The sequence below is a fragment of the Canis lupus genome, chromosome 6, assembly GCF_003254725.2.
Source record: "Canis lupus dingo isolate Sandy chromosome 6, ASM325472v2, whole genome shotgun sequence".
Lineage (NCBI taxonomy): Eukaryota > Metazoa > Chordata > Mammalia > Carnivora > Canidae > Canis > Canis lupus.
In genome coordinates, this window is record NC_064248.1 from 24,846,663 (window position 1) to 24,858,974 (window position 12,312).

The window sequence follows — 12,312 nt, forward strand, 5'->3', positions numbered from 1 at the left end:
GAGGCAAAAATCACAACCCTGGTTCAACCCACTTAATATCTCTATTTCTTCCAGACCAATGCTGGAGAAAAAAATACCGCCATGAGTCAGGGTGGCCTCATGGAATCACAAACCTCTTATAAGCTCTGGAATGTCCTGACATCTCTATATAAATTTCTCTTAGTGTGTTCACTCTCTGAATCTCTGAGTCTCTTTGTCTCCATATTCCTACTTCCAATATCAGCTGAGTACAAGCCCATATATCATTAAGACAGGGGCCCCTCATTTTCTATCACCATATCTACAAACCTATCTGGAGCTCTACTCACTCTCTCTCTCTTCCCTCCAGTTTACCTTAGTAGGTGTCTGTCTCCTCCTCAAGGGCCAATATATCCTCTCATGCTCTTACAATAGAGATGAGTATCCTTCACATGACTTATGAGATGTCATATGCCTGATCTGGCCCATTTCTAATTTCCATCTTTTTCATCATTTCCCATTTTCCACACCCAGCCTCTACCCCCTTTATGCTCCCTTGGAAGGAATCTTCAATCCTTTCCAGAGACTGATATAGAGATGAGAGAAGTATTGTAGGAATTGGAGAGCCAGGCAAAAGCCAGACAGCTACACATATTAAGGATTTGAGTATTAAGAGAAATGGAAAGCCAAATTTGTATGGTGAAAATAGAACCCTGTTGGTAGAATCAAGAGGTGGAGAAGGCTAGGAGATGCAGAGAGAATTATGTGAGGCCATTACAGTGATGAAGGTAAAAGATGAATGTTATTTGGGCGAGGGTAGCAGCAGTGCTGATGGAGAGAGGTGCATGGATTCAAGAAATTGCAGGAACCAATGGTTGTAGAGAAAAGCATATGTTCTGAGATTTCTATTACATCCTTCAAAAAGAAGCAGAGCTAGGTCCATTCCTTCACAAAATATTTACTGAGGACCTACAACGTACCAGGCTGTGGAAACTCAGTGATAAAGAAAGAAAAATCCCTTGTGACATTCTGTCTAGTGTTGTAGAGACACCATTAATCAAATAACCAGAAAAGTAAGATATAAATGATAAACTTGAATAAGTGATACAAGGAAAAATACCAAACATTATGAAAATTTATGGTAGCACAATCTGACCTAGTCTGGGGAGAGTTAGGGAAGCCTTCCCTTGAGATCACTTTGAAGGATAAATCTGAGTTGATTGGATGAAGAACAGAGAGCAGTAATGAGGAGTAGGGAAGGCCCTGCAGGCAGAGGAATGGCATGAACAAAGGTCTGAGGTGGAAGAAGGATAGCCCTTTGGGTAAATAGAAGACCAATATGGTTGAAGAAAGCAAAGAAAGAATGGTAATGAGCTTGATGAGGCTGGCAGGAGTATAGGTCATGTAAATTATCTTGGTTTTGATTCTGGGAGTAATTGGAAACAGCTGAATTTTGCGGGGAGGGAGGGACAAACTAGTTAAGATGTTGAAGACATGAACCCTATTCACATCTAAGAATCTCAAGAATCATATATTTGGTGCTAGAATTCATCCCAGTTTGAAGACCTGCCTCCTCCCCAGCCCTCTGATCTCACTTTGCCCTGCATAATCTAGTCTAGACATCAGGCATTTCAAATTCTTTCCCAAGGCGGTTGTAAGAACAAGAGAAAACTTTCTGTTGTTTCCCATCAGGGGAGGGAGCCCCAACTACCAACCCCTTTCTGGAGACTGTTAGACCATTTCAAATTTGCTTCCTAGAAACATCAATCCAGTGAAGACATTCCAAAATATTGGGACCAGGGGCCAGTTAAGCAGCTCGTTGGGAAGAACTTCAACGTGGTGGTCTTTGACAAGGAAAGGGATGTATTTGTGATGTTCTGTAAGTATCTCTGCAGAAGCCATAGAAGGCAATGGCCCAGACATTACTTTTCAAGTGTTGCTCCTGAATTCTTGAGCCCCCAAATCCCCAAAATCTATCAAAGCACCATGCCAAGGATGTTCTTCAAACAACCAAAGAGTTTGGATCAAGATGCTATCTCCACTGCAATGCAACTATCCTCGAAAATCTAATTCTTGGAACATGTGGAGTATCTTCCATATAATCCAGTCCTGTGGCTTTTATAGCAATAATAATGCTGATGGCTAACATTGATTTGATGCTATGGCATGCCAGGCCTTTTGCTATATGTTATCTCACTTAATCCTCACAAGGAGCTACTATTATTGCTCCCACTTTGCATAGGACTAAACAGAGTCTTGGGGAGGTGAAGCAAGTGCTGGAACTGGGATTGGAGCCTGGGCATTCTGACCCCAGTGGCTGGTCACTGCTATACAGAATGGCAGTTCTGGAATTATGTAACTTAACAGATGGCCTGTATTTAACCTACCTGAGTTGGTATGACCAAACTGGAGACTCAAATCATGCAGGTAAGGGGCTTAGCAGTGTGTGGCATATTGCAAATCCTTGGTAAAGGACAGCTATTGTTATTCCTATTGTTGTAATTATTTCCTTGCCTACCTAAAGACTATTGCTCTCTCTCTCTCTGCTCTTTCTGATTTGCACATGAGAGCCATAAGCCAGGGATCTCCCTCCCACCCTGAGACACAGAGAAGGATGACACTGAAGTTACATCAGACGTCTCTTGTATTTTACCATTTATTGAGCACCTACAATGAGCCTGGCATGAGTTGGCTATCTACACACCTGCTTTTATTTCCTCCTCAAAACAAGCCTCTTAGAAAGGTCCAGTGGATTTCCTCATGATACAAATGAGGGAACTAAGCCTCAGAAAGATTAATTACCTTACCTCAAATTGCACAGTAAATATATTGCAGGGCAAAAAGTTCAAATCAAACTCTGATGCCATTCTTTCCTGAAGGCTGCATTGCATCATGCAAGCCTTTTAAAATCACACTGAAATGGACTCTCATCCACAGGGCTAGAAGTTTAAGGTCCATGTGGTTGAATAACCATGATCTGTTGCCTTTATGTGAGAGGTGGGCAGCTTTTGTATACTTAACTGACACCAGAGTTAGGAGAATGCCCATTTGGTTCTGGTAAAAGGTAAAAGCAGCCTCATTTTCTTGGAAGCAGGCCTATCAGATTGGCCCCCTGGGACTGCAACCATTATGCTCTCCTCCTCTTCCAATCCAGGTCCATCCGGCTCCAGGGGAGATGCGGGGAGAACAGATGGTCAGGGAGCACTTGGTTTGTAAATGGAGGGATAATCATCCAAATGTAGAGTGTCGGGGCCCTTGAGGCCACCCCTCCCACAGAGCCAGAAACTTTAATGGGATGATGAGCAGAGAAGGTTAGAGCTGGTCTCTGATTCTCTTCAGAGGGCTAGGTGCCCGGGCCAGACTCAGAGCTAAAGGAACTGTCCCTAAGGAAGTCTGCTGTCCCCTTTTCAGGGGTCATTGTCCTTGTCATAACCTCCTGTTCACTTCTTGGATGTATTATCCTCCACGGGACTAAAAGTCACTGTGGTATAATGGTCACAAGTTAAAGCAACCTGACTTCAAATCCCACTTCCTCTGCTTAATTACCTGGGTGACCTTGGGCCGTGACTTAACCTCTGTTGGAAAACTCTTGTGCTTTCTCTTCTCTCTCTCTCACTCTCTCTCTCTCTCACACACACACACACACACACACATACATACACGATTTCTAGCAGAACATGAGTAATCGTCTGGTATAAATATTTTTCTTTTTTTTTTCTTCTTCAACTGGAGTGGAAAGCAATGTTGAACGAAAAACAAAGAATAGGAGAAAATGTCCCAGCATGCTCAAAATGGTAACATCTGGGTAGAGGGGACTAGATCAACTTTTTTCTAGTTTATTTTGCAGTGACCAAGCACTGTGGTTGAAATGTAAAATAAGGTAATATGCTATTCAAAGACATTTGCATAATAGCAGAACGACTAGTAGAACACGGTGACGTTTCTGGGGCAGTGTTGGATTTCCATCTTTATTATGTGTGAGCTTGCACAACAGCTCTTCTCTTCCAGATGCACCCTGGTCAGAAAAGTGTAAGGCGTTGTTCCCAGTGTTGGAGGAGTTGGGCAGAAAGTATCAAAACCACTCGACAGTCACCATTGCCAAGATTGACATCACGGCAAATGAAATTCAGCTAATGTACCTAGACCGGTACCCCTTTTTCAACCTGTTCCCCACCGACACTCAACAAGTAAGGGGCTCTTGGGACCCACATATGTGATTATCACAGACCTAGTTTCTCCTGATCGCCAGCTCTGCCTTCTACCAAATCAGCTACATTCTCAGCTCCATCTCTCATTATCCTCTCATGTTCAATTTGAAGAGTGTTCTCCATTAGCTTCCCCAGAAGTCCCAAGACTTGCTAAAATTGTATCCACCTTGAGTCAGCTGTTCTGTCTTGACCCAGTCAATGACCCCAATGATGTGGGGTCTTGATTAGCCAGGCCCACTTCCTTCTGGTATTGGGGCAGAGCTCTACTCAGATGATAAGGAACATGGTAGGGGTAATCTCCATGTGAATATTGGGGCTAGGGTACTACAAGAAGAAGGAAGAACACATGATAGAAAAACAGTCAATGTCTTTTACACACCAATATCACAATCACCAAGCATTGTCAGTGTCATGGAACATACCCTCCATGCTGCTTTAGCACATGGGCAAAGGTGCCCATCAAAGCACTGCAAGTGAAGGTTCCTGCCCATTGAGTGTGGGAAAGAGGTCATGATATGGATCTACCTCCACATGCAATTGGAATTAAGGGGACAGATTCTGGAGGGCAGTTATTCCATGCAGACATGGGATTTTAAAGAATGCTGAGGATTTTTTTTTTAAGATTTTATTTGTTTATTTGACAGAGAGAGAAAATATAAGCAGGGAGAGCAGATGGCAGAGGAAGAAGGAGAAGCAATCTCCTCAATGAATAGGGAGCCCAATGTGGGGCTTGACCCCAGGACCCCAAGATCATGACCTGAGCCAAAGGCAGATGCTTTACCAACTGAGCCACCTAGGTGCCCTAAGAATGCTGAGGATTTAAGTCAGATTAGAAGAGGGGTGTGAACTATTGGCAGGAAGTATAATAGGCATGAGGAAGTAGGCAGAAGTGTGGCCACAGTGCTGAAGGAGAAGCCATCTTGGTACAGAACATGCATTTGGGGCAGTTGTGGGAAATGAGGCTGGGTTGAGAGGGTGGAGCTGTCCCAGATCTTCCATTATCCAAAAAAGAGTGTAGATAACCAGTGGGCAGTAAGCAGCTTCATAATCTTCTTAAAGACTGAAAGAGGAAAGGGACGTAGGGGTGGCCGAGCAACAATCATGCATCAGATGCTTTGTAAAATGATAACTAATCTTATTCTCCTTCTTATAATAATAGCAACCATCTACCATGCTCACTATGAGGCAGGTATTGTTATTTTTTAAAGATTTATTTATTTTAGAGAGAGAGAGAGAGCAAGCAGTGGGGAGGAGCAGAGGGAAGGGGAGAGAGAATATCTCAAGCAGACTATACACTGAGCATGGAGCCCAATGTGGGTTTCAATCTCATAACCCTGAGATCATGACCTGAGCCAAAACCAAGAGTCAGCTGCTTAACCAAATAAGCCACCCAGATGCCCCAAGTCAGGTACTGTTTTAAGTGCTTTTCATCTAGTAACTCATTAAATTCTCCTAACAACTTATGTGGTAGATACTGTTATCATCATCACATTACAGAGAGGGAAACTGAGTCATAGTAAGGTTACACAGGGTTTGAGCCCTGAGAGGGTGGCTTCGAGGTCCATGCTCTGAAGCATCACATTATAGCATATGATGGAGGAATTTTTATTACCCCTATCTTAGAGCCATGATAACAGGCTCAGAAAGGCTAAGGAACAAGCTCACTGTACTCAGATTGTTAGGAATTTGGCCTTGGATTTATTTTATGTAGCAATCCCTGACTATTTTGCAGGAAGAGGCTACCATTTTAACCTTGTTCTGTTTTCTTTCTAGGCTATAATGTATACAGGAGAACATACCATGAAGGGCTTTTCTGACTTCCTGGAAAGTCAAATCAAGACCAGGATTGAGGATGAGGATGAGGTAAGGCAAAACGGTAGTACCTGCAATTATTCTGTTCCATACAGAATCATCAAGAACTCAAACAACTAGGAAGGAGTGTGCCAAAAGTCCCATAATCTTGTGCTCTCTAGAGAGTGTTGGCAACGGGAGAACAACTACCTAGACTGGATGACTTTATTTCAAGGGCACTTACTACAAGGAAGCAGAGATGGCAGGCTTTAGAAGCAGAGAGAAAGGTTGTGACGTCTCCTAAGGCTGCTTCCCTGGGTCCACTGTTCCTGAGTTGGTAACCAGATGTCTTGACAGGATCCAGTGCTCTGGCATTATTTTCTTGATGGGTGGAATAACCATCCCCATTCTCTCCAAATCTCAAATTCCATTTACACCTCAATGAGGCCAGCTGCAGGAAAGTGCCCTCTGTACTAGTTAGGACCCTTTCAGTTAGAAATGTCAGAAATACTACTCTTTAGTTGAAGCAACAATGGGAGTTTAATCTATATAACTGGTAGGACATTAGGCATAGGTGGATTCAGGAGTCCAAACTCATTTTCTGTCTCCCCATCTCTGCTTTCCTCTATGTTAGCTTTATTCCCAAGCAGTCATTTCCCCATGGAAGGTCAAAGATTGCCCCACAGCTTTAAGCTAATATCCTCCCAGCTTAGAAAGTAAGCACCTAATTCTTAGTAGTCCTAGCAAAGTCCTGGATAGGAATTTCATGATTGGCCTGGGTCATGTGCCCAGCCCTGGGCAGCCAAGCCTGTGGCCTTTGAGTAGAGGAATGGGATTCCCCAAAGGCCCTATTTCTGGAGGGCAAACCATGTTGGGAATTTCCTCACCTAAGCCAAATGGGCCTTTGTATCTATGAGGATCCTCCAAGAGCCTCTCTCTGGGCATTACCAGCAAAAGAAGGCTTGGTAATTACAATCACAATTATCACATATTTGTTGCCTTTTTATTTCTTTATCCTATTTCTTCCCTCCTTCTTCTCTTTTCTTGATTAGCTGTTGTCTATTGAGGAAAGTGAATTGACAGAAGAGGAGGCATTAGCTGAAGAAAAGAAGTTACCTTTTATCAAGGAAGAGTTAACTGAACAGAAGGTGCTTGAGCTGGAGAATGTGACAAAGCTGGAAGAGCCAGCTGGGCAGAAGGAAACAGCCAAGGAGGAGAAAGAAAAGGTGGCTAAGCCAAAGGGACCTCCAAAACAAGAGAAGAAACCAAAAGTGAAGGAAGAACTGTAGTTTCTCCAAAGCCAAGAGCCATTTCCCAGGTCCTGGCATCATTTTCTAAATGGATATAGTCCAAAAAAATTATATATAATGGTGGGAGTGGAGGCTGGACAATTAAAAAGTGCTGAATATCTTTGGCTCTGTTCTACTTATTGCCTCTTTTTCCTGGTTGTTGCTGTCTTAGAAAAGCTGTTTGGCCCAGAATTCAGACAGCATTGCAAGCCAAGCCATAACTGCAACATTTAATGAGCATTTACAACATGCTGCTCAGTCATGCAATTCTCACAATGTCCCTTTCATTATCCCCATTTTACACATGGGGAAACTGAGGCAAAGAGAGGTTAAACAACCAGTCAGGATCACACAGTTAGGAAGCCCTTGAGATATGATCCCAGGCACTCTCACTCCAGGTATTGCATTTAATTACTATGCAGACACTGCTTCCACTAGGTTGGAGTCCCCAGAGTGGGGATTGATTTGCTTATGCTGCATTTTGACAGAAAGAGATTTGGCCCCAAACGTGTCTCCAGTCTTCTATATCTCAGTAAGTGATCCACTTTCTTAAGCAGCAACGTGTTAGAATAATGCTCAACTCCCTTTGTTTACTACCCTAAAAATAATTCCACCAGTCTGTGTGACTCCACCCACTTGCACTGACCCGCACCTACTTCTATCCACTGACACAGGCCTCACTTATCTTTACAGGACTCTACCCACTTCCCTCCATGTGACTCCACCCACTTTGCTCCACTTCCTCCCACCATTCTCAGCCCTGGAAGTGTCCTGAATGGTGTGCTTCTACTGCCATTCTGTACCTCTGTGCTCACTCCCCCATCCATATTCCATAAAATTGCTGAAATGATCTTTTAAAAAGCCATTGTCTTGAAGGCTTACAACACTACCTTGTTCCAACTCAGAATCCTTATCACCTTTAGAATAAGATCCAGTCTGCTTACCACACCTTTAAGGCCTAGAAAGTTCTGGCCTCACAGATCTCTTCTGCTTTTTCCACCCTCCCTCTCATTTTCTAGCCTCCAGCCATGCTTCCAGTCTATTCTTTAGTTCAAGTTCTCTCTCTCCTCATGGCTATTTCTTCTGCCTAAAAGCACACACGATACACTCCCAAGGATCTTCATGCAGATGTGTCTTTTTCATCCTTCAAACCTCAGTTCAGATGTTACCACCTCAAAGAGGCCTTTCTAGATACCAATATTTGACTGCATCTTAATTTGCTGTGCACTAATATATTGCTTGCTTCCCCCACTGCAAACTCTGTATTAGTTTCCTATTATTGCTCTGACAAATTCCCACAAATTTAGTGGCTTGAAAAAGTACCAACTTACTATCTACAGATTTGAAGGCCAGAAATCAGAAGTCAATTACACTTAACTGAAGTCAGGGTGTCATCAGGGTTTGTCCCCTCTGGAGGAGTACCCTGACTTGTCTTTTTTAGCTTCTGGAGACAGCCTGCATTCCTTAGCTGGTAGGCCTGCCCAGGTAAGGTCACATTAAGATCCTGAACTTCCCTTTTGCCATGTAAGGTACCATTGACAGCTGCTGGGGATTAGGACATAGATGTATTGGGAAGTCATCACTCAGCTGACTACTGATTCATGCTGCTGATTCATGATAATCCTTTTGGCCAAGTGATAAGAGAGCTCCTCTTAGAAAAAGGAGGCATATTATCTTACAGACCAAGGTCTTTACAAATCCTCTGGGCCTTTCCACTTCTCACCTGTCATGTAAGAGAAAGGCTGTTTGTACTCTTTCAGGCCTCCTGATCCAGTTCCTAAGCCTACCTCTCCCACCTCTAAATCTGGCCTGTCCACATCCAGATGGAGCAGGGAACAGCCTGAGGCCCTAAAACTCACCTGAGCCAGACTGCCCTGACAGGAGCAGGTGTTAGTATTCAGGACGTGGTGTAAGGTTCACCTGCCTCAGCCCTAAGGCTATATGGCTCCTGGTCATAGGAGGGGTTCATGGAGGCTGCTAGGAGTAAATCATGCAGAATGGAGTCCCCAATTGGCCAGCAGCCAGAGAATGCATGTACTACCTGCAGGTCCACCAAATGCAAATGCATCTGGGGCTTTAGGAAGTGGGGGCTCAGGTTGGGATAAGCAGTTATAGGTAAGTAAGGCTGGTGATGACCCTCTGTTGGGAGGATCTTCTCCCTTGGTTCAGTTTCTACCCCGTATAACACACACTACTCTCACATAAATCCTTTCTATTCTGTTTGATCCGTTTTTCAAATCTCTCCACACCTTAGCTTCATTCTTTCAAAAAAAGACCTGAAACCACTTATCCCTCATGACTGAGCATGGAATATTTTTTTATCTCAAGGAGTGCAATGCATCATATGAGTAATCTGAATAAGATAAGGACTGTAGGGACAGCTGGGTGGCTTAGTGGTTGAGCATCTGCCTTTGGCTCAGGTTGTGACCCTAGGATTCTGGGATCGAGTCCCACATTGGGCTCCCTGCAGGGAACCTGCTTCTACCCCTGCCCGTGTCTCTGCCCTCCCCCCGTGTCTCTCATGAATAAATAAAGTATTTTCTAAAAAAAAAAGATACAGGCTGTAGTATGGATTTAACATGGGCTAGTTGCATAATCTCAGGGAAGCAACTCAATATTTCTGAACTACAGTCTTCTTGGTAATGTGTTGCTGCACCTCATTGTATGAGACACTAAATGTGAAAGCATTCAATATAGTCTCTGACCCGAGAGAGAGACTCTCAGTAAGGTGACAGCTGTCAAGAGTATTAAGATCAAATTTCTTACCCATGTTTAAAAGTTCAGAGAAGAGCATTCCAAGAAGATGGGAACTTCTGATAAGCTGAATAAGGTTTGTTCAGAGATTTTTATTACTTTTCTGGAAGTAAGATAAAGGATAAAAAGGTCAAATTTGGTGATCTTGATGAGCAATGTCAATGAGCTGGCAGTTCAGGAAGTGTATCAGTGTGAATTTGAGTGGAAAGTGTGCAGATAAATCTTTTGTGAAGTTTGGCTATGATAGGATGGAAAGTAGGATGGTGGTTGGAGGGAGTGTGGGGTCAAAGGAAAGTTTCTATAGAAGGGACTAGCAGAAAGAATAAATAAATAAAAATTAAAAAAAAAAAGAAGGAACTAGCAGATGAGAATACTCCAAGAAGCTATGAGAAGAGAAAGTCACAGGAGGTAGGGATAAATGAAGGTAAGTCAGAAAGGCTATGAGCCCAGGAAGAAGGATGATGCCCCCATCATGGCAGGAGAGGAGATATGAAAGATGAGTCCAGAGACAGGAAGATGAGAAGATGAGGGAAGCAATGCTTAGTGACTCCAATAGAGAAGATCATGATGTCATTAAATGTGTGGGGATGGGAGACAGTAGGAATTTCGAAGAGTGGAAAAACAACCAACTAGAAAAATACCACAGGACGATCCAGCTGTGTTGAGTGTGGGGGAGGCACAAATGTAGGTTTTATTATTTAGGTAGGTTTTTATTATTATTTTCTCAGATATAGCAAGGCTCACAGATGAGAAGGTGAATGCCATTGAGAACACGGTTGATTATATTCACAGATCCTAAGGAGGGGGTGCACAGGAAGAGGCACCAGGGTCAATCAGGAGGCCAAGGGAGAGGGGAGATATGAGCAACAGCCTTTCTTGTGGTTGCCATGGGAAGGAACAGGAGAGACAGGGTAAGCAGGTTTAGGATTGGATAGTGTGAATAATTTCCACAGGCCCTGGGATGAGGGAACTGTCCCAGGTTGTCTGGTGCCTGGCCCTGGGGTGATTAGGGTAGGGGAATAGTGGCCCAGAGTGTGAGAGTCCCCAGCAAAGGAGGGCTCTGGGTAGTTGGTTTGCATATGAAAGGCAGATCTCAGGTCATCTGTTTGCTATCACTATTTCTAGGAATTAGTTAGACTGGGAGGGGCAGTCCCTATAGAGTCACCAAAGCCCCAAGATGTACAAGCAACAAATATAGAAACTAGAAAAATGAAAAATGTGGTTATTAGACTGATGAATAATCTCCAACACAAATGCCCCACTTTCCTGTCTGTAGCCTTTGCCCAGACAATTCCAGGAGCTACCTGGAGCCTCCATTTAATCTTTTAAGGACACCCTGACTCGGGTTTAGACAGGGCCTCATAGGCACCAACCAGAAATGATATTCACCATCCAAAATGGAGAAAAAGAATATTAAGAACACTTATTTTCTTCTCAAGCAGTAGGGCGGGGAGGAGGAGGAAGGACACATTCCTATAGGAGGGAAAAAAGGACATGGCCAGTTGAGAAAAAAATAACACACAAATGGAGAGATAATGATTTCTCTTTTCATTGAAGAACTGAAAAAGTAAACAATGAGATTTCTCACTTATTTTTTTGAGAAAGGTGAAGGACAAAGATGAAGCAAAAATGCTCAGGCTTGGTACTATGGTGGGATTATAAACTATTTATTTTTTAAAGATTTTATTTATTTATTTGAGAGAGCAAGCTAGCGCACAAACAGGGGGAGGGGGAAAGGGAGAGGGAGAAGCATCGCTGAGCAGGGGGCCCAATGCAGGGCTCAATCCCAGAACCTCAAGATCACAACCCAAGCCAGTCAGATGCTTAACCAGTTGAGGCAACCAGGTGCCCCTAAACTAGTTTATTTTGAAAAACCTCTCTCTGGAGTGCTGTTTGGGAAGTATCAAAATTCTTAAAATGGCATCATTCTTTGACCCAGAAGTTTCACTCCTACAAAATTATCCTGAGGAGTATATTGCACAGTGCTTGATGGTTACCCTACCACTAAATGAGGCAGGATAAGAAAGATGCTGAAAAAATAAATGCAGTGGGTCATTGTTCTATTTCCTGCTCAGCCCAAGTCTACACACATTCAGTTTTTCTCAGTGGGATTGACTCTTAGACTGGACTGCCATCTGGGAATAGGTCAGGAGCCATGGGATTGAACCCATGCTCTACCATTTCAACTCCTGTGACTGTACATCAGCAAAGCAGCATTGAAGTGACTTCCACAGATAGAGTCATTACTATACCTCTGTCCTCACATCCTCTCCTTTAACCACCATAACAACTCTAAGAGATGGATACTTTCC

At 43.4% G+C, this 12,312-nt stretch overlaps 1 protein-coding gene across 5 annotated transcripts in view; it reads left to right on the top strand.

Annotated features, from left to right (window-relative positions):
• Positions 1 to 7,365, top strand: part of PDILT (protein disulfide isomerase like, testis expressed) — a 42,886-nt gene extending 35,521 nt beyond the window's left edge. For all 5 annotated transcript variants that reach the window (XM_025416360.3, XM_025416358.3, XM_025416356.3 and 2 more), the window contains 4 exons: positions 1,717 to 1,837; positions 3,967 to 4,145; positions 5,940 to 6,029; positions 7,010 to 7,365. In XM_025416360.3, coding sequence (XP_025272145.1) covers positions 1,717 to 1,837; positions 3,967 to 4,145; positions 5,940 to 6,029; positions 7,010 to 7,246 — 627 coding nt within the window. In that variant the 3' untranslated portion in view covers positions 7,247 to 7,365. The remainder of the gene's footprint in view (positions 1 to 1,716; positions 1,838 to 3,966; positions 4,146 to 5,939; positions 6,030 to 7,009) is intronic.
• Positions 7,366 to 12,312: the final 4,947 nt, after the last annotated feature.